Below are 27,422 nucleotides of genomic sequence, written 5' to 3'. Positions count from 1 at the left end.
GATTAAAAAAAGAAGCTTGTTATCCAGATGGTGAGAGATTGCAGAGCTCTGAGATGCAGAAGGATCTGGGTGTCCTAGTGCATGAATCACAAAAGGTTGGTACGCAGGTACAGCAGGTAATTAGGAAAGCGAATAGAATGTTATTATTTATTGTGAGGGGAATTGATTACAAAAGTAGGGAGGTTATGCTTCAGTTGTACAGGACACTGGTGAGACCACATCTGGAGTATTGTGTACAGTATTGGTCTCCTTATTTTAAAGAATGATGTAAATGCATTAGAAGCAGTTCAGAGAAGGTTTACTAGACTAATACCAGGAATGGGTGGGTTGTCTTATGAGGAAAGACTTGGACAGGTTAGGCTTGTATCCACTGGAATTTAGAAGAGTAAGAGGTGACTTATTTGAGACATTTAAGATCCTGAGGGGTCTTGACAGGGTGGATGTGGAGAGGATGTTTCCTCTTGTGGGAGAATCTAGAACTAGGGGGTCACTGTTTCAAAATAAGGGGTCGTTCATTTAAGACAGAGATGAGGAGGAATTTTTTTCTCTCCGAGGGTTGTGAGTCTTTGTAACTCTCTTCCCCAAAAGGCAGTGGAAGCAGAATATTTTTAAGGCAGAGCTAGATAGATTCTTGATTAACAAGGAGGTGAAAGGTTATCAGGGATAGGCAGGAATGTGCGGCTGAGGTAACAATTAGATCAGCCATGATCTTACTGAATGGCAAAGCAGGCTCGAGGGGCCGAGTGGCCTATTCCTGCTCCTAATTTGTCTGTTCGTATGTTCCCGAAAACAGGCAACACGGGGATCTCGCCGACTCTGCAGCCAATGGGCAAGACCCCTATCAACTCGGTGAAATTTCACCCCATGTGTCGATAATTCTAAGTTAGTGAACAATTCAGATAAAATATTTTGTCAAGGGGGCTTGGACCATTAAAAGAGCCAGACACCACCATTTGTTAAAAAATGTACTGGATGGTTCTGTGCTCCATCTGATATTTTTTTTCGAGAATGGGTTTAATCAGGCAAATTATATTTTTTGCCTGATTGCTTGGTTCAGCTGATCTTACCTCAGGCAATGGGAGAAACATGAATATCAAAGAAAGAAAGACTTACATTTATATAGCACCTTTCACAACCCCAGGATGCCCCAAAACAGGCAATGAAGCACTTTTGAAGTGTAGTCACTGTTGTGATGTAGGAAACCGGGCAGCTAATTTGCGCACAGCAAGCTCCCACGATCAGCAATGTGCTAATGACCAGATGATTCTCTCTTTAGTGATGTTGATCGAGGACACCGGAGTGAATTCTTCTTCGAAATGGTTGCCAGAGGGACCTTTTACATCCACCTGAGAAGGCAAATGGGGCCTTGGTTCAATGTCTCATCTGTAAGGCAGCACATCCAACAGTGCAGCACTCTCTCACTACTGCAGTGAAGTATCAGTCCCCCTTTTAAGGAGAGGCAAAATCAACCAGGATTCCTTCTCATTATCTCCAGGTGAATGTCTGAGAATGGGAGGCGATCTTATTGAAACATATAAGATTCTGAGGGGGCTTGACAGGGTAGACGCTGAGGGGTTGTTTCTCCTCGTGGGGGAAGCTAGAACTAGGGGGGCACAGTTTCAAGGTAAGATGGAGATGAGGAAGAATTTCTTCTCTCACAGCGTCGTTAACCTGTGGAATTCTCGTCCACAGAGAGCAGTGGTGGTTGGGTCATTGAATATATTCAGGGCTGAGTTAGGAAGAATTTTGATGGACAAGGGAACCGAGGGATTATGGGGGGAAGGAAAGTGGAGTTAAGGTCACAATCAGATCAGCCATGACCTTATTGAATGGTGGTGCATGTTTCGGGGGGGTCAAATGGCCTACTCCTGCTCCTTATGATCTTATGATCTAACCGGTGAGGCCATCCGCTTGGTGCTATGGGACAACCAGGTTAGGGGGTAGAAAAGTGGCCTAGGTTCCAGCCCCACTCGCCTTCCTATGACAAGTATTGGGGAGCCAGGTGAGAATCGAACTGGGGAGGGCCTTTGGGTGTTTCATGGTCAGATATTCTGGTCACCCTTACAGGTGAAACCTGACAGTTGAAGAAGAACTGCTGACTGCGGTGGCGGAGGCCCCACTACTGCTTGTGATTCAAGGGCCCAAGAGAGAGAGAACAAGAAGCAGAGGGAAGAGGGAGAGATCATTGAGATAGGAGACTAATTAGCATTGGAGTAGCAGGATATGAGGGACAGGAAGAGGAACAGTTAAAGGATAGGCGTGAAGATGTTTCACCATGACCTGAGGTGGTGACAATAAGCAAAGCTGTTGCAGTACACGTAACCATGATGGTAACTCACTCTCAAATTCCCCTCAACCTATGGGGAAAGCTGATTCATTTTAAACCAGGGGATTGCTTTGATCAGAGATAGTCCTTGTGCAGATCCTGTCCACGGCCACACAGGGAAGTCCAGCTGAGTATTCTGAAGAGGGGACTACAACAATGCGCTACACTGATTTGGCCCCTGTAACGTGGTGGAACATCCCAAGTTGCTTCGTAGCCGCATCCTCGAACTAACTCTGGCACCGAGCCACGTAGGGAGATATTAAGTTGGGTGAACAAAAGCTCGGTCAAAGAGGTAGGTTTTAAGGGGCATCTTAAGGATGGAGTGAGGGGGGGAGAATTTAGTGCTCAGGCAGCTGAAGACACAATGGAAATTGGGGATGCGCAAGAGGCCAGAATGGGAGGGGAATCGCAGAAATCTCAGAGGCCACTGTTTCAAAGAAGAGCAGAGGAGACTCTCCCTGACGCCCTGGACTAATATTTACCCCTCAAACCAAACATCACAAAAACAGAGGATCGCATTGTTATTTGGGGGATCTTGCCATGTGCAAACTGGCTGCCATTTTCCCTGCATTACAACAGAACGCTGGAAGTAATTCTTTGGTTGCAAAGCACAGTGGGGCATCTTTTGGTGGTCAGAGCTGCTTTGTAGAAATGCAAGAGTGTCCAATCATTTGTGAAAAATTAGGAAAGGAGAAAATTATTCAACAGTAAATATGTTCAACAGCAAACAAACTGTCATTCTGCAAATTTTTGTTGGGACTGTCACTTAGCAGCATTTGCCAGTTAGATGGAGGTTACTTTGAGTGGGAACATGGTAAAGGAATCAGCTGGTGATCTCCCAGGGCTGCTTCTGTTTAATATGCGCACTGGGAATAAGTCATGCAGCGATGCACCAGCTGTTTTAACTTCTCCAGGTCTGTAGACAGAGAAGCTGTGCGCAGGACACCATCAGTAAGCATGCAGAGTCAGTCAGAGTGGGAGGTGCACATGGCAAGCAGCACCCATGGGTGCCCCCACCGCTACCCTCCCATTCACACATTGAATTCTACCAGTGCACACACTAGCATATGAACAAAAAAAAAAAATTCTACTATTAGATGTGATTTTGTGATTGGGTAGAACTTGCTGAACAACCCTGAGTGTGCTAATGACTACACTAACAACCAAGTTAAGATAATCAGTCAAGCTCGTGGCATTGCTCATTTACACTTGCTAGAAGTGACATACATTCATACGCAGGGACCCGTTCTCTGCAAACAAAAGGAATATGTTCAAGCCTTGTGCCTCTTTTGAATCACCCGGGAGCTTGGGGAAACTATAGTTCCTCATTGCTTTCTCCATGGTAACACCTCGGCCAATCAGAGTTGAATTGCCAACCAATCAGCACCCTTTTCTCCTTTTTTTTCTTTACTGTTTCATGGGATGTAGGCATTGCTGGCAAAGCCAGCATTTGCTACCCATCCCTAACTGCCCTTCAACTGAATGGCTTGCTAGGCCATTTCAGAGGGCTGTCAAGAGCCAACCACATTGCTGTGGATCTGGAGTCACATGTCAGCCAGACCTGGTAAGGACAGCAGATTTCCTTCCCTAAAGGACATTCGTGGACCAGATGGGTAGTATAAATTCAGCAGGTCTGACAGCATCTGCGGAGAGGAACACAGTTAACGTTTCGAGTCCGTATGACTCCTCAACAGAACTAAGTAAAAATAGAAGAGAGGTGAAATATAAGCTGGTTTAAGGGGGGTGGGACAAGTAGAGCTGGATAGAGGGCCAGTGATAGGTGGAGATAGCCAAAAGATGTCATAGACAAAAGGACAAAGAGGTGTTGAAGGTGGTGACATTATCTAAGGAATGTACTAATTAAGGGTAGAAAGCAGGACAAGCAATGTACAGATGGCCCTAGTGGGGGTGGGGTGGGGTGAAGGAATCGACAAAGGCTAAAAGGTAGAGATAAAACAATGGATGGAAATACATTTAAAAATAATGGAAATAGGTGGGAAAAGAAAAATCTATATAAATTATTGGAAAAAAAAGGGGGGGATCAGAAAGGGGGTGGGGATAGAGGAGAGAGCTCATGATCTAAAATTGTTGAACTCAATATTCAGTCCGGAAGGCTGTAAAGTGCCTAGTCGGAAGATGAGGTGCTGTTCCTCCAGTTTGCGTTGAGCTTCACTGGAACAATGCAGCAGGCCAAGGATGGACATGTGGGCATGAGAGCAGGGTGGAGTGTTGAAATGGCAAGCGACAGGGAGGTCTGGGTTGTGCTTGCGGACAGACCGAAGGTGTTCTGCAAAGCGGTCACCCAGTCTGCGCTTGGTCTCTCCAATGTAGAGGAAACTGCATTGGGAGCAACGAATGCAGTAGACTAAATTGAGGGAACTGCAAGTGAAATGCTGCTTCACTTGAAAGGAGTGTTTGGGCCCTTGGATGGTGAGGAGAGGGGAAGTAAAGGGGCAGGTGTTGCACCTTCTGCGATTGCATGGGAAGGTGCCGTGGGAGGGGGTTGAGGTGTAGGGGGTGATGGAGGAGTGGACCAGGGTGTCCCGGAGGGAACGATCCCTACGGCATCCCCAGGGATGCCACAAACAGCTCCCACAAACAGCAATGTGACTGTGATAGTTAAAGGCTTCATATTGGCCAGGACACCAGAGAACTCCCTCAGCTCTTCTTCGGAGTACTGTGGTGGAATCTTTTACATCCACCTGAGAGGGGCCTTGGCTTAATGGGCTCTTCGCAAAGAAGGCACCGCTGACAGTGCGGCACTCCCCCAGCGATGTACTGGGAATTTCAGCCTAGATAATGTACCCCAGCCCCGGATTGGAGACTGAGAGATGACCACAGACCTATTTTCAGGAGCCCAGGGATAATTTCTCCTCTGTTCCTTATACCAGCTTTAAAAATAGATTCTTCTGTGTAGCAAATACTCACTGCTCCGTTGAGCTGAAGGATAGAGGCTGAGCGGAGAAGAAAGAGCTTAAGGTTGCTGTGTACAAGGGATCCCCAGGAAATCAAACTGAATCAGAATAAACAACAAGGCAAATAGAGTCACTGTGCTTGAGTGAGCTAAGCCAAAATGGGTTTCTTTTTGGAAAGCAACTGTCCAAAGATTGAGGGACATCTGAGCTGATATGTAAGAAGGAGGGAGAAAGACTACAGAGAAATGAAACTCTTGCTGCTCCACTGAACTCTGAGAAAACAGCTCTCTGTTAAGATGCCCAAATACAGAATCGTTTTCAGTGGGTGACTGGAGGAGATTCTTTAATTGGAAAGGAAATAAAGCGTCTCTGCGATAAACCATCGTAGCGGTGGAGGGGGAGCGAAAGTAAGAAAAAAAATAAAGAAAAACCCAACCTTTAGGCCGCGATTTTCCCAAGCGCTTCACGGCCAATTAAGCAATTTCTGAAAGTGTAGTCACTCTTGTAGGATACGCACCAGCCAATTTGTGCACAGCAAGATCCCACAAGCGTGACAATCTGATAATCCCTTCTCAGTGATGTCAGTTGAGGGACACCAGGGAGAACTCCCATGGTTGTCCTTCTGAATAGTGGCCAAGGGATCTTTTACCTTGGCCCGAGAGGGCAGACAGGACCTCAGTTTCAGGGCCCGTCTGAAAGAAGACATCTCTGACAGTTCAGCTCTCCCTCAGCTCTGCACTCAGGGTGTGGGACTAGATTTTGTGGCCGATTTAAATTGGAACTTCAGCTCGCACTTTGCTGACCCCAAGGCTACCAATTGAGAGCTGGCTAAGATTTACCAAAATTCAGGACACATGTGTCTCTGAGAAACAGGGTGAGAAGGGGTTAATCATTTTCAGTGTCCTGTTCTGGAGATACGGGTTGCTAGGGATGTATGGTTCATGGCCTATTGCCTCAGGTCTTTCAGCAAGTAAGGGCTGGCTGTTAGACTTGGGAAGCATCTCAGCAGAGCCTAATCTTGCCCAGCTCAGCTCACATTCATAAGCATAACCTAAGATCATAAGAAATAGGTGGAGAAGTAGGCCCCCTGGCCCTTCAAGCCTGCTCATCATTCAATAAAATCATGGCTGATTTGATCGTAGCCACAACTCAACTTTCTTGCCTGCACCCCCCATAACCCTTGCTCAGTCAAGACAGCCCAGACATCTGTTATGCTTGTTGAAACAGTTGCATCCCAGGGAAAACATTGCTTGATTGACAGCTCAGGCTCTCTGATCTCTGCTGTCAATTTCACAATATTAATTTACACAAGGTTAAGTGGTTTCAAGGGTTTGTGGTTTTTGTTATTATTACCGCACTTTAAAGGGTCTGGATGATTGACACTTTTATTGCTTTCTAAGTGAAATGACTTTTTTTCAACATTGTAGAAAGTTATGAATGAATTACTTTTCAAAGTTTTTTTTTTACACATCCTACTGTCACTATAGGGTTCATTGATTCTAGACAGTGTATAGTGGGTCAACCAGCATGGAAGTGCCATAACTTGGCATGGGGGCATGAGGGCTATAGGGGGTGGGTGGAAGGGCAGAGCTTGGCATGGGATGGCAGAACAAGGGCCTTTTGAACTTACCCTTTAAAGGGACCCCTCATGCAGACCAATGTTCAGGACTCCTCTGAGGAGCCGTGAACCACGACCCTTTAAAAACCTGGCCCGATTCCATGACTATTGCGGAGGAATAGGAGGGACCTGACTCCGCAATGAAGTTGGCCAGGTTGGATGTGCCGGGTGCGGGCTCCTGACAGGAACCAGCCTGCGCCCTTTAAAGGCCATCCCAAAAATCTGACAGCCGGGGAATTGGGTCGGGAACCCCGGAATCGGGACCCGCCATTTTCAAAAGGCTCCCAATCAGGAGTGAGTGAAAATTCAGGCAGATGTTTCCACTTCTGAGAGAAACCAAAAACCAGGGGCCATAAATATAAGTAGCCACTAATAAATCCAAGAAACTTCTTTATCTAAGAGAGTGGTGAGGATGTGGAACTCACTACCGCATTCCACATGCGGGGGTCAAATGGCTTAGACGTATCTAAGGGGAGGCTAGATAAGCACATGAGGGAGAAGGGAATAGAAAGATATGCTGATAGGGTGAGATAAATAGGGGTGGGAGGAGGCTCGTGTGGAGTCGGAACAATAGCATGGATTATTTGGGCCAAATGGTCTGTTTCTTTGCTGTAAGCGCGACATAATTCTATGCAGTTTCATGTTGCTGGATTGGAGGTGGAGTCAATTCATGCAGAGAAAGGGTTAATGCGTAGGGACCGTGTGATAGGGTTTATCATTTGAAACAGGAATGTGGATAAGAGAGGGAGAGGGAAGAAGATGCCTGGCATTCCGATGTCATCATATCCCTCAAAAAGGACCTCCGACGTATCGGGGTCCTGAGAGAGTTCGTTATTTATACTGATGGAGGAGCTTTCTCTTCACACTGAGAGGGAAAAATGAAATGAGAATAAAGGTTCATTAATTATATGAATGCACTTGGAAATCTCGAAGCAGAGTGAGAGAATGGATTAACCGTGAAAAGCTGTCCTCTCCAGAGTGCGAAAGAAATGGCTGAGGAGAATTATGAGAGACATTGATGTATAAACAGCGAGAAATGGGAGGAATGGAGAGAAACAATGAAGGAGGGGATAGGCGATGGAGCGAGTGAGTGAAGCTGGGATGGAGAGACAAGAGGAAAGCCGGAGGGAGAGAGAAGAGAGGGGAAAGGCAGAATGTGTGAGAGAGAAAGGGGAGAAGGACAGAGAGAAAGAGGAGGGGAGGGGAAAGGCAGAGAAAGAGGAAGAAGGGAAAAGAGAGAGAGAAGGGGAGGGAGACGGGAGGGGAAAGGCAGAGAGAGAGCAGGGGAAGAAGCAGACGCTGAAGATGGAGTGCGAGGACAGGAAAACAGAGATGAAACAGGAGAACATTTGGAACAGGAATAGGCTATTCAGCCCCTCAGTCCTGCTCGTCTGATGTAGTCACAGTGAATCCCAGAGGAAAGTTCCTGCAATTTGATTTCCTCTTTCTCGTTCATAGCTAAGCCTCGTGTATATTCTTTGCGCACACTCCCCCAGGATTCACCTTTGAGCGGGAGGGGGGTGGAGAGTGGGTGGTGCTGGGCCTGAGTCGGTTGCTAATTGCACTCAGTGCACACGTTCCACTTTTTGATCCTGGTTGGTAATCCCACTTTTGGACATACCACATCAAAGCTGTGTGTAGGTGGGCTGAGATATATTTGGGAGCTGAGTGTGATGTGAAAATGAAAGAACTGATGAGAAATGCATTCTCCTTTTTTTTAAAAACATTTTTCCCTTGCAGGGATGAGAAGTAGAGGGGCCACCTTCACGATGACTTCTAACTGTGAGAACGATTAGTCACTGCTTTGAGCATCTTGCGTGTTCTTCCCGAATACCAATGGAGCTGGGATTTGAAGGCAGCCTCGCAAGGGCTCTCTGAGGATTTATCACGGTGTTCCACCATAAACAGCGCGCAGCAACTGCAGGCGAGCTCCGGGTCGGGCGACGGGATTTCACTTGGTGAACTTTTGGGACTTTGAATTGTCTCCGGTGGTGAAGATTCAAGCATCCTCCCAAGCCCTCTGGGGAAACGAAGACCATGGGAATGAACTCTGCTCACCCGTGCCGAGACAACAAGGGCGGGAGGGTCACCGGGGAGCTCGTGACGCGGAACCGCAGTCCGCAGTGAGGCCTCATCATCCTCCGGGGCCCGGAACACTCCGCGACCTCTGATCCAGGAAGGGGAAACGGTTGGCTGTTCTTCCTACCCAGTCCAGCAGTGAAGAGGTACGAACTCCCCCAGCAAATTTTTTGAGGCTTGTTCGGTGTGCAGGAGGTTTGGCCAATGCCATGCACAACTGGGGCTTATATTTTGACCAATCCCAAGCGAGTTTTTCTGCCTCACCGTCAAGAGAGGAGCTGGCTTTCCCAAGCTGAGATCTTCAGACTCAACCACTAAGGATCAAGGATTGAAATTTTCAAAGCGATTCCCCCGCGACCCCTTCCGTCGAGACCCTCTTTGAGAAGGCCCCCGATTGTGACTGGAGTCCTCCTCCCCCACTCCCCAGGATCTGGAGAGTCACAGCTGAGACTTGGCTCTCCCACCCGGTCGATCTTCTCCACCTGAGCCCCCGTCGGGAAGTTGGGCTTTGGTTTTTTTCCACCCCCCCTTCTTTCCTCGTTGAGAAGGCGATGCTGTGGCGAGATGTCCGGAGACGGGGAGGAAGAGTTGTGTCGAAACGCGCTGGCGTTGGTCAGTGAACTGTGTCTGAGCGTCCGGGAGAACCGCATCAAGGAGAAATGCATTGAGTTCTCTTACCTCATGCGGGATCGAGACCGCACGCGCCACATCGAGACAGGTAATGGGACCTTGGCGTTGGGGAAAGTGGGGTTTTTCAGGTCTCAAGCTGGACAGAATTATGAATCCTACCGCACAGCACGAGGCCATTTGGCCCATCGTGACTCTGCCGCCTTAGTTCCCACTCCCTGCAACCCTGTGAATTTTTCCCATTTAGGTGCCTATAGCTTTTCCTTTATTCTTTCATGGGATGTGGGCATCACTGGCAAGGCTGGCATTTGTTGCCCATCCCTATCTGCCCTTGAACTGAGTGGCTCGCTCGGCCATTTCAGAGGGGCAGTGAAGAGTGAACCACGTTGCTGTGGATCTGGAGCCACATGTAGGCCAGACTGGGTGAGGGAGGGCAGACGAGTTCCCTAAAGGGACACTAATGAACCGCAGGGGTTTGATGAAATGTTATTAATTAATTGCATTTTAATCCCAGCGGCTGCCCTGGTGAGATTGGAACATATGTCCCAGAGCATTTAGCCTGAGTCTCTGGATCACTAGTCCAGTAAGATTACCACCATCTGCCCTGAAAGTTACTATCAATCCTGCTCCCACAATCCTTTCAGGTAGCGCATTCAAGATAGTATAAGAGATAGGGTTAGACATGTTTTTTTTTAATTCACTCTCGGATGTGGGTGTTGCTGGCAAGCACAGCATTTATTGCCCAATACCTGTTGCCCCTGTGGTTTATGGATCGAATAAAGCAAGTTGGCCACTTTAGTCAGGCGGTAAACAGCTCAGAGTCCTTCAGCCTGGTTCCCAAGGAGTGGCAGCCATTTTGGCTCATCTCATTCCTCTGCGCAACGGCGTTAGTGGAATGAAAATCAATCAGTTCCTCTGTCCGCCAGTGTCAGTTGGTAGCTCGCTCACCTCACCAAGGTCCCAGGTTCAAGCCCCACTCCAGCCAAAAAGAACTCCAGTGCAGTACTGAGGGAGTGCTGCATTGTTGGAGGTGCTGTCTTTTGGGTGAGATATTAAACGGAGGCCCCACCTGCCTGTTTGGGTGGATGTAAAAGATCCCCTGGCACTATTTCGAAAAAGAGCGGGGGGGACTTCTCCCCAGCGTCTTGGCCAATACTTAGCCCTCAATCAACCTCACAAAAAGAGGTTATCTAGTCATAGTCACATTTCTGTTTGTGGGAGCTTGCTGTGCGCAAAATTGGCTGCCATGTTTCCTAAATTACAACAGTGACCAGGCTTCAAAAGTACTTCATTGTAAAGTGCTTTGAGGTATCCGTATATAAATGCAAGCCTTTCTCTTTTTCTTTTATCAACGAGGGCCAAAGCAGGTCTCAGTTTAACGTCTCATCTGAAAGAATGGCACCTCCGACAGTGCAGCACGCCCTCAGTACTGCGCTGGAGCTTCAGTCTAGATTGTGTGCACCAGTCTCTGGGCCAGGGGCTTAAACGCACAGCCTGCTGATTCAGACTGAGAGATTATTACCCACTAAGCCACGGTTGACACGCCACACATCAACAGAAAAGTGTGAAATTACAGGCGTGGTGGGCCTGTGTTGCTGAGATGGTTGTACTATTGTCACTCCAAAGGAGGCAGGATTGTAGATCGGATGATCCAGCTGAATGAAACTTGGCTGCGACTTTACAATCCAAAAATTATGCAGAGGTTTATTGCAAATACGTCTTCCCAGCTGCAGAAGCCATTTAACTGCACGTGTCCCATTCACTGGCAGGTTAGGCTCTTGGAACTGGGAGGTTGGAAACCAGTGAAGCCATCAGGTAGAGCATTGAAGGCAATGGTATCCAAGGAGCACCAAGTGAAAGTCAGGTTACGGCACCTGTTCTCTGACCATGTGCTCCCAGTCCAGAGAGCAGGGTCCTTCCGTTTATCTGTGTGCCCGGGTTCAAAGGTCAAGTACGTCTGCAGATGGCGTGAGATAAGATCATAAAAAATTAGGAGCAGGAGGAGGCCATTTGGCCCTTCGAGCCTGCTCCACCATTCAACAAGATCAAGGCTGATCTAATTGTGGCCTCAACTCCGCTCTCCTTCCTATCCCCCTTAACCCTTGGTTCCTTCATCAACCAAAAACCTGCCTGACTCAGCCTTGAATCTGTTCAATGACTCAGCCTCCACTGCTCTGTGGGGAGGAGAATTCCACAGACTCTGAGAGACAAAATCCTTCCACATCTCCCTCTTAAAATGGGAGACCCCTCACCTTTAAACTGTGCCCCCTAGTTCTAGATTCCCCGGGGTCCTCCCAGCACCTTGGTGGGTGCAGCCAATGACAGTCACTCTGGCCATTCTAGCGCTAAAATTGCCGTGGGGGTTCCCGATACACATGCGTAAAAGGACTGCGGGCAGTCAGGTCACGCCCATTGACCCTGCCATACCTGCTCAGTTAAAATTGGAAGCCCAACAATTGGTGCCAAAGTGGGCAAACAGCTGGGGTGTTTTTACTGACCAAGCTACCCAGAATCCACTGGGCGGGCAGGGTCAAAACTGGCCTCGCCTTTGCAAGGCCGCTGCAAGCGACGTCTGACGAAGAGAAGTCACGCTTTTCGTAACACGTGGCGCTCTTGCCACCTGTGTGCCACCTGGTTCCTGCGCCAACGTTTATCACAGATGCCACCCTTGGAAGGGGTTAGGGGTTTCGTTCTCGATTGTCTCCCTGGTCAAGCCGTGTAGGTGAAACAGGGCGGAGCCCCTGTGAAGCCCTCCCCAGACCCCTGTGGGGTACAATGCCGCGCCGCTGACAGCTCATCTGGTTGGAACACCGACCGACTGACTGAGGCAAACAGCAAGAGCCCAGGTTCCTGGTCTGAGACTGTCACACACAACAGCTGCTCTCGCCATTCTAGGATGAGCCGGGGAGGAGAAATCCACCAGCGTTCCCATTCATGTCCCACGTTCAGTGATAGCATTATGGGGAGCCAGGGCATTTGACATCACGAGCTTTCAGGATAGCGTAGGGAGTGACGCCGTCATGACCGGGCAATGTGTTTTAGGCGTTACTTGAAGGAGAAGCATTGGTCAGGAAACAGGAGAGCTCCCCCATTCTGTGGGAGAAGGCAGACGAGGCCTACGTTAAACGGTGCGGCACTGGATGTGCTGCCCAAGGGCTTGTTTGTCCTCAAGTGGGACTTAACCCCAATGACCTTCTGACTCAGAGGTGAACGGACACTTAGTTTGAGTCTGGAGCCTCAGACGCAAAAATATTTTAGAATTCTCTCCAGACTTCATGTCTGACATTTAATAAAATAGTCAGTCGGCCTGTTAATTATGAAAACATCGAGAATATTACTTAGGTAAGCAGAAATGGCCTCAGATAAAAGTCATTAAGTTAATGATGCATGCTATGAGCTTTCATACCAAAAAAAAAATTCCCTCATCATTTCTTATATTGGGAGAAGGCAGGACTTGCAGTCTGATGTGAGCCTTCATCGATTTAGGCAGGAGAAACTTTGATCTTTGACCTGGTTTTGGATTCAAATCCTGAGGTGAAAGGTCAATGCCTTAAATGCCTGGCTGCACTTGTACAGAGCCATGGCAACACCGTGCCTGGAGTGTGGCATACAGTTGTGGTCTCCTTACCTAAGGAAGGATTAACTGGCCAAGGAGGGAGTGCAACGAAGGTTCATCAGACCGATTCGTGGGATGGCGGGATTGTCCTGTGAGGAGAGAATGAGGAGACTGGGCCTCTATTCTCATGAGTCCAGGAGAATGAGAGGCGATCTCATTGAAGCATACAGAATACTCACAGGGGCTCGACATGGGTAGACGTGGGAAGGATGTTTCCCTTGGCTTGGCGGAGGGGGGAGGTCTAGGACCAGGGGACACAGACTCAGGATAAAGGGCAGGCCATTTAGGGCTGAGGTGAGGAGGAACTTCTTCACTCAGAGGGTGGTAAATTGTTGTAATTCTCCACCTCAGGGGGGCTGTTGAGCAGGTTCAAGACAGATAGATTTCTAGATAGTAAAGACATCAAGGGATATGGGGATAATGCAGGAAAATGGCGTTGAGATAGACGATCAGCCATGATATAGTTGAATGGCGGAGCAGGCTCGAGGGGCCGAATGGCCTACTCCTGTTCTTATGTTCCTAAATTGCCCTTTCTCTCTTGATCCCAATCTTTTTAAGGCGATTCCAGTTCAGAGGGTATGTTCCATAGTCATTGTTAGATCGCAGTACATTCCCTTATACCCCCCTTCTACGAACAAACTACAATGATGGGCAGAAGCCAGTTGGTCAATCAAGCCTGCCCACTCTCACGATGGCTGGAATACCGTGAACTCCGCACTTCCTAACCCCTCTCCTGCGCACGGCCGTGTGATCTCCCCGGAGAGGCAAAAATAAACTTGCAAACGACCGAAAAGGGGAAAAGAAAATCTCTGGGGAATTCCTGATGGAAATCAATCCAGGAGATGACATGGGCCCTGTAGGATCATAGAACCAATTAGAATGGTTATAGCACAGAAGGAGGCCTTTCAGCCTGTCATGTCCATGCTGGCCCTCTGCAAGAGCAAGTCACCCAGTGCTACCCTCCGTCTTTTCTCCGTAGCCCTACAGACGTTTCCTCTTCAGACAACGATCCAACTCCCTTTTGAAAGCTGCTATTGAGCTTGTCTCCAACGAGGGTCGTCAACCCGGGCTGGATATATTCCGGGAGGCGTTGGCAGAAGTAACCCTTCCCCCCACCCCACCCCCGCTAGAGCTATCTGTTACTTGCTCGTCCTGCTTTCTACCCTTTATGTCACCATTAGCACATTCCTTGGCTAATATCACCACCGTCAACACCTCTTTGTCCTTTTGTCTACGACATAAGACCATAAGACATAGGAGCAGAAATTAGGCCTATCGGCGCATCGAGTCTGCTCCGTCATTCAATCATGGCTGATAAGTTTCTCAACCCCATTCTCCCGCCTTCTCCCCGTAACCTTTGATCCCCTTACCAATCAAGAACCTATCTGTCTCGCTCTTAAATACACTCAATGACCTGGCCTCCACAGCCTTCTGTGGCAATGAATTCCATAGATTCACCACTCTCTGGCTAAAGAAGTTTCTCCTCATCTCTGTTCTAAAAGGTCTTCCCTTTACTCTGAGGCTGTGCCCTCGGGTCCTAGTCTCTCCTACTAATGGAAAAATCTTCCCCACGTCCACTCTATCCAGGCCTTTCAGTATTTTGTAAGTTTCAATCAGATCCCCCCTCATCCTTCTAAACTCCATCGAGTATAGACCCAGAGTCCTCAAACATTCCTCATACGTTAAGCCTTTTCATCTTTGGCAATCTCTTCTTTGCCTCCACCTATCACTGGCCCCCTATCCAGCTCTACCTGTCCCACCCCTCCGCTCAACCAGCTTATATTTCACCTCATTTCTATATTTCCTCAGTTCTGATGAAGAGTCATACGGACTCGAAACGTTAACTGTATCCCTCTCCGCAGATGCTGTCAGGCCTGCTGAGTTTTTCCAGCTATTTTTATTTTTGCTTCAGATTTCCAGCATCCGCAGCATTTTGCTTTTATGTAACATCACAGGAACCCAGCGGAGCAGTTCCGGGGTCGGCTCTTCAAAACTGGGCAGGTCAGCGGCCCCCTTGGGTTGAGAAACAAGTTGGGCACCTGAAAAACTGTCGACTCAGGGGAGAATGAATTTGCAGCCCTCTGGATTAGTGTGGCTATTGGGCCACACTGAACAGATGTAAACCGTCACCACTAAAACTCTGCAGATGCCACCTTGTCCTTTTCCGATCTCGTTTCTGTCTCGTGTTATTAACGTTGACAACTTACAGAATACTGAAAGGCCTGGATAGAGTGGACATAGGGAAGATGTTTCCATTAGTAGGAGAGACTAGGACCCGAGGGCACTGCCTCAGAGTAAAGGGAAGACCTTTTAGAACAGAGATGAGGAGAAACTTCTTTAGCCAGAGAGTGGTGAATCTATGGAATTCATTGCCACAGAAGGCTGTGGAGGCCAGGTCATTGAGTGTATTTAAGACCGAGATAGATAGGTTCTTGACTGGTAAGGGGATCAAAGGTTATGGGGAGAAGGCGGGAGAATGGGGTTGAGAAACTTATCAGCCATGATTGAATGGCGGAGCAGACTCGATGGGCCGATTGGCCTAATTTCTGCTCCTATGTCTTATGGTCTAACACTCATCACCTCATCTACTTTTAATTTGTTTTTTTTTAACGTGATTCCGTTTCTTTCACTTCCAACTGAAGCTCTGCACACAGACGAACCTTGCTGAAGTCAAAGCTCCATGAAAACGTTCAAGGTGGAAAGTAAATCGTGGGCGGTGAAGATTTTATTTTTCCCACACAGTAAATCTAAAATAGTCACCAGCTCCCCGGCACACAGAGGCACATGCCTGTACCTGAGGCTCCTGTAACTGAGGCTCCTGTAACCGAGGCTCCTGTAACTGAGGCTCCTGTAACTGAGGCTCCTGTAACTGAGGCTCAATGGAGGAAGCATGGATTCCCAGCCGGGACCAGCTCGGTTAAGGGGAAAGATGCGTGTTTCTGTGCAGAAGCTGAGGATGTGCAGCATGCTGCGAATCGAATTGGAGGATGTGTCCCACGTGACACACTCACCAAAGAGCAGAGAATGCTGGAAATGCGCAACATTTGCCCTGAGATAACAGCATCCCAGCCTCCAGGGAAAGCTCTCGCTAGCTACCGGGAGATTGATGCCACTTCAAGTTTTTTTTTCTTGGAAAATATACTTTATTCACAGAATACCTGGAAGAACATTACAAAACATTTCTAAATCACCATCACAAAAAGTACAATCAGGTTCAACTTTTACACATGGATCACGAGGTGCTTCAATACAATCAATGAATATTACAATCATTTCAATCTGGTCATAAGACCATAAGACATAGGAGCAGAAATTAGGCCATTCAGCCCATCGAGTCTGCTCCGCCATTCAATCATGGCTGATAAGTTTCTCAACCCCATTCTCCCACCTTCTCCCCGTAACCTTTGATCCCCTTACCAATCAAGAACCTATCTATCTCGCTCTTAAATACACTCAATGACCACTCATTACAGACAGTCAGTCAGTGCAATGGTATTGGAGTTACCAACATACATCATGTTGCACTCTGAGGTGCTTGAATACAATTATAATACAATTAGTATTCAATGCCTGCATTCACTGTGAGCCGTACAGCCAAGTTTGGTAACCCTAACCCTCCACCACACTCTCAGGCTCTGTATTACGGATCCTAACCACTCGCTGCGTGAGAAAAGCTTTTCCTCATCTCGCCTTTGCTTCTTTCGCCAATCGCCTCAAACCCATGTCCTCTGGTTCTCCATCCGTCTGCCAATGGGAACAGCTTCTCCCTGACTAACCTGTCCAGGCCCCTCTCGCTTTTGTAAAAACGCGCGCAAAAAAACCGTCAACTCACTCACCCGCTGGGATGTTCCGATCCTGATCCTGATCCCGATCCCGCCCATCGTGGGAGGGGATGGAAAATTCGATGGGTCAGCGAAAGGCCCCGCTGACTTCGGGCAGGAATTTCCAGTCCTGCGGTGGGCGGGACCGGAAAATTCCGCTCGCCGTCTTTCTGGTTTGGTTTCTGCCGCAGACAAGAACTGATCTAGGAGGTGACGCAGAGAGTCACACGAGCTTTCATGAGCCCTGACGAGAGAATGTCAGCAGGTTGTTTGACGTGGAGTGCATTATAGTTCAAACCAATAATGTCCGACTCCAGTGCATGAACCTCCTTAACGTGAGCCAGCCGTCAGGAAAGGGAACTTGGCTCGGCAATCCTCCAACTCTGACCCCCTGCACATCCCCGATTTTAATCACAGAGTCAGTTTGGCACAGAAGGAGGCCATTCGGCCCATCGAGTCCATGCCGGCTCTCTGTAGAGCAAGCCCAGTCAGTCACATTCCCCGCTCTATCCCTATACCCCTATTTTCCTCAACTGCCCATCCAATTTCCTTTTGAAATCATTCATCGTCTGCACTTCCACCGCCCTCATGGGCAGCGAGTTCCAGCTCATTACCACTCGCTGTGTAAAAAAAAATTCTTCCTCACGTTCCCCCCTGTATCTTTTACCTGGGATCTGTATCCCCTGGTCCTTGTACCATCAGCCAATGGGAAGAGCTGATCCTTATTTCCCTTATCTAAACCTATCATAATCTTGTACACCGCGATCAAATCTCCCCTCCACCTCCTTTGCTCCAAGGAGAACAACCCCAGCTTCTCCAACCTAACCTTGTAGCTAAGTTCCCCTCATCCCTGGAACCATTCTGGTAAATCTCCTCCGCAACCTCTCAAGGACCCTCACATCCTTCCTAAAGTGTGATGACCAGAACCAATCCATTAGTTGTGGCCTAACGAGAGCCTTACAAAACTTTCTAATCATTCCGCCATTGCTGGATGTAACTTCACCCGCCTGAGTTCTGGAATTCCCTCTCTAAACCTCTCCACCTCTTGATGCCTCTGATCCTTAAATCCGACCTCTTTGGCTCAGGGTTTGGCACCTCCCCTGTTACCTCCTTATGTGGCTCAGTGTGATGTTTAGACTGATGATGCTCATTGGGGTGTTAAAAGCATGGACTGGGAAGGGCTGAAATCAAACCATAAAAGACAGTGGGTGAGATTTTCCAGTCCTGCCCTCCGTGGAACCGGGAATTCCCGTCGGAAGCCAGTGGACCTTTTGCTGATCCATCAAATTTTCAATGGAAGTAGTTGTTCTCACCACAACCCCCGCTCTAGCCCAGCGAGAGTGAAGTCCCATTGCCAGGTCAACAGCCACTACTCAGAATGAGATGAGTTGACTTGATGCAGATTGGGAATTGGTCCTGGGCTCTTCCTCCAAGGGGCTCAGACGACAAACAGATTAATGCTGAAATGAATAATTTGTGTTTTGAACATTAATTCAACCGATTAAGTTAAACTTACGTCCCGGGACAACAGCTTGTAGTCCTGAGTGAGGGGTGGTGTTTCTCTGCAGGCCACGCAGTCCATATTTGTCCAGCAATAATGTGTATTTGTTAATGCATCTAAATACTACGCTAATCTTTCATTAAGCATTTTTTTCTGTGGGGATCAATCAAGAGAGACAGAGGCCTTTTAATTCCTATTCAGTCATTTGGCAGACACTTAATTAAAGGGAGAAGTACTTTATATCAGTCCACATGTTAAAAAGACAGAGATCTGTGTGTCAACTTGCCAGTGCGTGTAGTCAACATCTGAACACAGAAACAATGCTGGGCAGGATCAGACACTTTAGCGCCCCCCACCGCCATCTGGGTAAAAAAATAATTCTCCTCAACTCCCCTCTAATCCTCTACCAATTATTTTAAATCCCTGCCCCCAGTTATTGTCCTCTCCGCTCAAGGAAATAGGTCCTTCCTATCCGCTCTGAGGGTCCTCGTTATTTTACATACCCAATTGCCTCACAGCCACCTCTGTTCAAAGAAAATATTTCCAACCTATCCAATCTTTCCTCACAGCTGGATTTCTCCATTCCCAGAAACATCTTCGTAAAGCTCCTCTCTCGTGTGGTCGTACCCCGTAATGTGGCGACCAGATCTCCAGGCAGTACTCTAGTGCCGGCTGAGACTGTGCCCCTACTTCCCCATCCAGTCCTCCCTAATCTATTTAGTTAGAATAAACTGTCAACTGGAACACACCCTCGCCATCTTTAAGATCTTATAAACCTTGGTCAGATCACCCTTTGATTCTATCAGTTGAATTGGAGTCATAGAGTCATAACAGGACAGAAAGAGGCCTTTCGGCCCATCACGTTCATTCCAGAATCCAGTCAATCCTATTCCACCCCCCTACTCAGCCCCACCCTTGTAAGCCCTGCAAGTTTATTTCCCTCAAGCGCTATCCAATTTCCTTTGAAAACATTGATCATCTCGGCGTTGAGGTGGAAGATCAGCCATGGTCTAGTTGAATGGCGGAACTGGGCCGAATGGCCTACTCATGATCCTTTTTCCTAGGTCCTTATGTTGTTCCTATATCTCCGCTTCCACCCTCACGGACAGCGAGTTTCAGGTCATTACCACTTGCTGCATAAAATAAAATTCTTCCGCACACGCCCCCTGCATTTCTCACTCAAAACCTTAAGCCTGTGTCCCCACATCCTTCTACTCTCAGCAAATGGAAACAGCTTTCCTTTGTCTGCCTTATCCAAACCTGTCATAATCTTGTGCACCTCTATCAAATTTCCCCTCAGTGCCCTTTGCCCCAAGGAGAACAACCCCAGCTTCTCCAACCTAACCTTGTAGCTAAAATCCCTCATGCCTTCCCGGTGTCTGCAGTTGCCCTCTTGTATAATGGACAGTGAACATATCAGCAATGACTTATAGAAAGAGACCCCTCTGGTCCATCCAGCCTGTCCCTCGCAAATGTAATGCCACGTGCTCGGCAATATAGACACTCCCTGCCCCACCCAGAGCCGAATGATCTCCTCAGAGAGGAGAGAAAAAGGATAAAGGAACCACGCGCCAATCTGGGAAGTTTTTCTATGACTCCCTCAGTCCAGGGGACCACTCCAGCCCTGATATTTCTATGCAGCTCTTACCTCTTGTGCAAGGTGATCTCCTCCCTGCCAGAAGGAAGTCAGCGAATCCATTCACTTAGTCCCCTTCGCACTCCCCCCAACCCCCAACCCCCACCCGATGGCCTGGGCCAGTATTTGACCACTCAACCAAAGCAAGTACAAAACGAACCAGTGACCTGGTCATTATCACATTGCCGTCTGTGGGAGCTTGCTGTGCGCAAATTGGCTGCCATTTTGCCTCCATTACAACAGTGATTACAGTCTAAAAAGTACTTCATTGGCTGTGAAGCATCTTGGCATGTCTTGAGGTGGTGCAAGGCACTATAGAAATGCATGGTCTCTCTATCTTTTTATCAGCATTGACCAGGTGCTCCCCTTCCCCCCTACCCCCACATCCCTCCAACCCCCATGCGTTCATTTGCTGTTCTGGGAGTTTAGGATTCATCATCCTAAAGCCCATCCTCTGCTCTTACCTGAAGTAACCCTGGCTTATTTTTAGCCATCCATAATTGTATTGGCAAATACATTTAGCAAAATATCAATACTGTATAATGCACTATGGAGCAGGCACACATACGGGCTCACATCGATATGCAGTTAGCTCTTTCTGCCAGTGACAGCCATGCACACAAGCGCTCTCGCAGTCCCTCAGTATTCAGGGCTCAAAGCAGCATTCTAATCTCTCATGGAACCCACACGTAACTGCCAGGCAGTCAAATGAATGCGCCGACGGGTCTGTGGCTCCCTCCGTTATTAATCATCTGTGATACCGTCATCGTGCCGTGGGTCAACAAGCAGGCTCTGCCAGGGTGAGCTGGCGCTGTAATTACAGCGTGGGACATCTTCTCCCTCAATCTGAGCTCCTTAACACGCGGGCCTGACGTGCTCAGGCACAGCGGCAGTCCGCCACTGCTCAGTGTCGCGTGGTCCACTTCAGGGGGCACAGGGATAAGTCCAGGGAAAGCCATCTCCCCCACCTCCCACTCGCCTAATTTCCTCCCTTCCTCTCGCGACACTGTCACCTGCTGTGGTACAGGTCCCGGGGCCGTTAGTCCAGGTCTAAGTATCAGATCGTAAGAACTAGGAGTAGGAGTAGGCCATTCAGCCCCTTGAACCTACTCCATTTTCCTGCCTGTCTGCTCCCTCATCCTGCCCCCAATAACACTTGACTCTCTTATCAATCAAAAATCTGTCTAACAACCTCAGATATATAAAATGCTAACTTACATATGAACATACAAGTTAGGAGCAGGAGAAGGCCATTCAGCCCCTCGACCTCCTCCTCCATTCAACGAAATCATGACTGATCTGATTGTGGCCTCAATGCCACTATCCCATCATCCACACTAAGGACTAACTCCCTTGTTAGTCAAGAATCTATCTACCTTTGCCTTACAAATATTCAATGACCCTGTCTCTATCACTCTCTGGGGAAGATAGTTCCAAAATTCATGACCCTCAGAGAGAGAAAAAAAATTCTCTTCATCTCTGTCTTATGTGGTAGACCCCTTATTTTTAAATTGTGCCCCCTAGTTCTGGGGGAAGCATCTTATCAGCATTCACTCTGTCAAGCCCCCACATAATCTTATATGTTTCAATGAGATCATCTCTCATCCTTCTAAACTCCATTGAGTACAGGCCCAACCTGCTCAACCTTTCCTCATAAGACAGTCCCTTCATCCCAGGTATCAGCCTGGTGAACCTTCTCAGAACTGCTTCCAAGGCAAGTGTGTCCCTCCTTAAGTATGGAGTTGACTCCATGAATGGAACTGCCGGGAAGATGTTCCTGAGGAGTGAGGGAGTCCAGTGATGGAGTGATGAAAATTGGGATTGTGTACAAGGCTAGATTTGGAGGAACGCAGATATCTCGGGGGACTGCGGGGGTTGAGAGGACTATAGAGGTAAGGAGGTGGGTGAGACCATGGAGGGATTTGAAAGCAAGGATGAAGGTTTTAAAATCAAGACACTGTTAAATTGGGTTCTAATGTAGGCCAGCGAGCACAGGGTCGATGGGGGAACAGGGCTTGGTAGGAGTTAGGATGTGGGCAGCAGGGCTCAAGGTTATGGAGGGTGGAAGATTGGGAGGTAACCAGGAGAGCATTAGAATAGTCACATCTTGAGGTCACTAAGGCCTCAGCTGGGTCTCGGAGTTTCAGCAGCAGATGAACTGAGGCAGGGACAGATGTTACCCAGGTGGAAGTAGAGAGCCTCAGAGATGGTGGAATTCGACCAGGGGAGCTTCACACATTGCTGGAGAAAGAAATTAGATGGAGCGTAAAGCGAGCTACAGGCTTTCTAATGTTCATTAGCTGGCTGTATGGAAAATTCAGCACACAACGGAGGAGGCTAAGGAGGTACATACGATTCCTCGGTTTCATAACTGCCAGCTCCTATATTGGCTAGCAACAACCACAGCAACAGCTGAGAGCATTGGTTATACTGAAGGTGTGTGCTCAAATGTATTATTTATTAGATAGATCACAACGCGATGCATTATTTAACAGCAAGGCTGCTGAGGAAACCGAACTAATATTTTAATTACTGAATTAGACTTTATTACATGGCCTAGCAGCTCATGAAAATTATTTATCCGTTTATAGGTTATTTATTATTAAGCAAATACTGTAATCACTTCCCAAACAGAAGGCCTTCCTACCACTTCTGGTACCTGATCTCTCAGCAGCCCTGCCAGAGTCCGTGCTGCATAAAAGGCCAACTGTTTACATACAGCTGTAGACCTAGTGCAGCTATGAGCAGTAAGTTACTGAGACCTGTCTCATTCGCTTGGGGAAGGAAGGTAGAAAGATGGAAGAGTGTTCAAAGCCTCGGAGAGGGTCCAGAGAGTATTTGTGAGAATGCTACCCAGCAGTGAAAGACTTTCAGCTACATACAGAGAAGCTGGGATTGGTCTAGAATCACAGAATGGCTACAGCACAGAAGGAGGCCATTTGGCCCATCATGTCTGTGCACACTCTCTGCTAGAGCAACTCAAGCTATTCCCACTCCCCCACCTTTTTGCCCAGAGCCTTGCAAATTTTTTTCTCTTCAGATAATTATCTAATTCTCTTTTGGAAGCCGTGATTGAACCACACTCTCAGGCAGTGCATTCCAAATCCCAACCACTCACTGCGTAAAAAAAGTCTTTCCTCTAGTCACCCTTGCTTCCTTTGCCAATGAACCTGTGGTTCTCGATCCTTCCACCAACGGGACCAATCTCTCCCCGTCTACTCTGTCCAGACCCCTCATGATTTTGGACGCCTCTATCTGAAGCGGATTATAGCCCCAGCCCCATTTTGGGACTATTTCGGATCAGGTGCACTCCTCAGGTTGACACTTAAGGTTGAGAAAGAGGCAGGCCTCGCAGGCACTCAAATGGATCTGAAGAACTGCTCGAACTCTCCCTGAAGGAAAGGAAGCACCAGAGAATGTTACCGTCCTCCAGATAACCTTTATAACAAGTTTTATCCAGATTAGAACAACCCGGATATTATAAGGATCTGGGCATCGCTCCCTCAACAACGTACCTCTCCATTGGAGAGAGTACAGAGACGGGTTTCTGAGTTTGGATATGGAAGACTATATAAGGCAATGGGCAGAGCTGTCCCAAAAATGGGCAGAGTCCGATATCGGGCGGGGAAAGCGGTGTTTGACCCGCCGACAGCAGTGGCGGCTTTTGCCGCCATATCGTGCGGCACTTTGTTGTAAAAATGCAAGGGGCATGGTTTTCACATCCGATCGCTGGTGGGTCGGCCTCTAATTCGCCCGCCCTACCGTCATCTCAGGCTGTCAGCAACCCGGGCGCCATATTTAAAGGGTGCCCCTCGCACAGAGCGAGCTCTCCTCTAAGGGATTGAAAGCTGCTGGGAATTCATGGCTGCCAAAGGGAGGAAACATACTGCCCCCAAATTTACTGACACCTCCCTCAAGCGCCCGCTGGACACAGTGGAGGTCCCGCCGCAATCTCCTCTACCCCCACTCTGCGTGAAGACCAGCAAGCAAGGTCACTGATCCAGCTTTTGAGACGATGGTCAGCATCAACGCCCTGCAAAACAGGACAGCCATCGAGTGCCGAAAGAGGGTGAATGATCTCCTCCATGCTGCCAGGGTAAGTCACTCTTCTCAACACTCTCAACTCACACACTCACAAACCCATCACACATCCACAGGGATCTCACTCGCTGTCAGTTCAAAGTACATCACCATTCACTCTCTCACACTCACCTTCATCTGCCCTGTGGATCATGTCCTCATCCTGTCCATGGCACCACTCACCGTCCACACATGCCAAGCACCCTTCTCATCTGGCCTGGCAGGCATCCTGCTTACACTTTCTCCATCTGTATTCATGCAGGACAAGCTGGCACACAACAACAGAGAGAGGTCGCACACAGGTGGAGGAATGCCCGACCTCAAGATCCTCACAGACTTTGAAAATAGAGCCATCCAGCTGGCCGGCGAGGATCTGGACAGTTCCTGTGCTGACGGTGAGGTCGGCACTGCTCTACCAAGTGAGGATCCAGCAGTGCAACATCCATCAAACAACAAGGCTGTGAGTGAGTTCCCCCAATACGCAGTCGCCTGCCATGCATTAATTATCTCTCCTTGCTTCCACATCTGAGGAGCAGCCAAGGGGGTCCACGACCCAGGTCCTGAGGACACCCCAAAAAAGGAATCCACAGACACCAAAATTGAAGACCCATCACAGCGCTCGCTCACACCCTCCACCGGCGCAGACACGCACTTTGGTGGGACCGAGTTCTACAGCAACCTTGGAGTCACAATCTGGTGAGCACATTGCACTGTCTGATCCACAGCAGGAGGTGGCAAGGACTTCCCAGGTGTCCGGCACTCGGAGGGCTGCTGGAGGCCAGAAATTTGCTGAGTCCGAGACAGATGATGAGCCTCTGGACTCGGTCGTGTCACAGTTGCTGGAGCTGCAAAGGCAAGCTCAGGAACATCAGGAAGGGATGTCCGCTGCACTCCTCAGATTGCAAGGCACGATGGAGGAGTCTGTCCGCCTTCAGGCTGAGGTGATAGCGCCAGCATGCCAACGCACTGAGGTCAACACTGGTCAGATGGTGGCTGCCATGGAGACCTTGGTCCAGGACTTTGGTCCTGTACTGCTGCAGGGGCTCCACTTCATCGCTGAGGCTTTTGCAGGTATCCATCAGTGTCAAAGCAAGGGCAGGGCATCTCGATCTCACTCCAGCTGCCCCTTCCTCTCAAGGAGTCAGCCAGGAGCTCTCGGGCACCCATAGGGAGGAGGATCAGCAGTACCCTGGGGGCCATCCATCCAGATGACTCCGGGAGTGTCCGGCCCATCCGAATCCCTTCTTCTTGTGACTCCAGCTCCAGCTCCACAGACCGAGGAGGGTGCCACTGCCACACAGCAGGGCCACGAAAGCAGGCCGGGGCCCTCCAGGTCTCAGCCCTCCAGGGGACGCCCGCCAAGGTCATCACAGATGGGGTGTAGCAGTCAGCAGGCTCCCTCCACCTCTGCTATGGAGGTCCGGGGAGCATCAAGATGTAGCAGCAGGGTTAGGACAGTTAAGAAGATTTAGTTGCACAATGTGGGCATGGGTGTTAATCATTTGTACTTAATGTTGACCATTGTAAATACATTGTAAATGGCTCCTTGTTATGTTGAGCAGTGTTTGTGTGAATCAGATGTAAAATCTTGCTTCCTACAATGAAGGCGACTGTCGCAGTCCAGAGCCTGTCCCCTGTGCAGTGTGTAAGCTATTCAGCACAGTGATTGTCTGGCATCAAAGTCACTCTCCAGATCAGTGATGGGTGCATGTAGCTTGTGTTTGCTGCCAGTACCCAGGTGTTACTGGGTTCGGCGATGTTCTCCGTGTGCTCTCAGCACCTTAGTGGTGGGGATGCCCTCCACCATCTCGACAGCATTCCTGACAGCTGAAGGTGTGGTGCTGAAGGGAACAGGTGATGAAGCCTGCCAAAGGATCAAGTTGTCTTCAAGTCCATGTGGCCGCTGTTTCTCAGCAGCGTCTCGATGATATGAGCCTCTTCACAGAGCGTCTGTGTGCCGCCCTCAGCCAGACAGGTGTCAGACATTCCCAGATGCAATGGGAAGATCTCAGGAGGTGTCGTCACTGCATCTCATCATCATCCTGCTGGAATCTTGCGGCAATGAAGGCCTCAGGACTACGCCTGCCTCGTCTGGCCAGTACAATGGCCTCATCGCCTGCACCCTCGACTTCCAGGACCTCATCACCCTCTTCCCCTTCGACTTCCTCCTCATGGGAGGAGACGTGCAACTCTTGCATCTCTTCATCATCCAGGTTCTCCCCACTTTGCATCGCCAGGTTGTGTAGTGCGCAGCAAGCTACTATGATGGGCGATACCCTCTGGGGAGTGCACCGCAGCGCTCCACCAGATCTGTCTGGGCACCGGATCCTCATTTTCAGGATGCCAATGGTGTGCTCAACCAAAATTCGGGTTGTGACATGAATCTTGTTGCACCTTCTCGCACCAGGGCTCTGAGGCAGTCACATGGGCATCATCAGCCACATCCTTTCTGGGTGGCCCTTGTCCCCGAGGAGCCAACCCTGCATCATGTGTGGTCCTTGGAAGATTTCAGGGATCTGAGACCTGCTGAGGATTTATGAGGCGTGGACGCTTCCCGGGTACCTCGCACAACACCTGCATGATCCCTTTGTTATGGCCGCAGACCAGCTGAACATTGAGAGGGTGGAAGCCTTTGTGGTCCACGTACTGGACTGCTGGTTGTCACGGAGATCTAAGAGCCACGTGGGTGCAGTCGATAGCCAGTGGGAATCCGGAAATCTGAGCAAATCCCCAGCGTTCTTGCTTCCTGGCTCACCTGACCCCTGTCAAAATTGCGAAAGCTGTGTGCCTTGGCAGAAAGGGCATCTGAGACGTCCTCGATACATTTGTGGGCGGAGGTTTGTGAGATCCCGCAAAGGTCCCTTGTGGATCCATGGAAGGAGCCGCTGCGGTAGAAATTGAGTGCGGCGGTAACTTTCACTGCTGCCGGGCAGTGGATGCCCTCCAAGTCCCCCAGGCGCCAAATCCCGCAGGAGGTGGCATATGTGCGTGAACAGTTCCCTTGACACACGGAGAGTCCAAGCCACCACATGGATGCCCAGTGTTTAATGCGCAGGATGGTTTACTATGTCCACGCCCAGCACCGCCCCACACCACATGACCGAGTGCCGGCAACTTTGGCCGCTCAACTGCCCGGCATGTGCTTGTGCTCAGACTCCAGTCGGTGCTGCCTTGACAACCACCCCTGGCACTGTCGTCCTTAC

The 27,422-nt window shown here is 49.0% G+C and overlaps 2 protein-coding genes across 2 annotated transcripts in view; both read left to right on the top strand.

Moving 5' to 3' along the window:
• The window catches only part of LOC144669369 (serine/arginine-rich splicing factor 3-like), a 388,848-nt gene that overhangs the window by 187,080 nt on the left and 174,346 nt on the right, over nucleotides 1–27,422 (top strand). The gene's annotated exons all lie outside the window — the stretch shown is intronic.
• Nucleotides 9,418–27,422, top strand: part of syt3 (synaptotagmin III) — a 64,044-nt gene continuing 46,039 nt past the window's right edge. The window contains exon 1 of the mRNA XM_078531703.1: nucleotides 9,418–9,656. Coding sequence (XP_078387829.1) covers nucleotides 9,503–9,656 — 154 coding nt within the window. The 5' untranslated portion in view covers nucleotides 9,418–9,502. The remainder of the gene's footprint in view (nucleotides 9,657–27,422) is intronic.

This window comes from Cetorhinus maximus, chromosome 29 (genome assembly GCF_964194155.1).
Source record: "Cetorhinus maximus chromosome 29, sCetMax3.hap1.1, whole genome shotgun sequence".
NCBI classification, from domain to species: Eukaryota; Metazoa; Chordata; class Chondrichthyes; order Lamniformes; family Cetorhinidae; genus Cetorhinus; species Cetorhinus maximus.
This window is presented reverse-complemented; position numbering and strand designations above follow the sequence as displayed.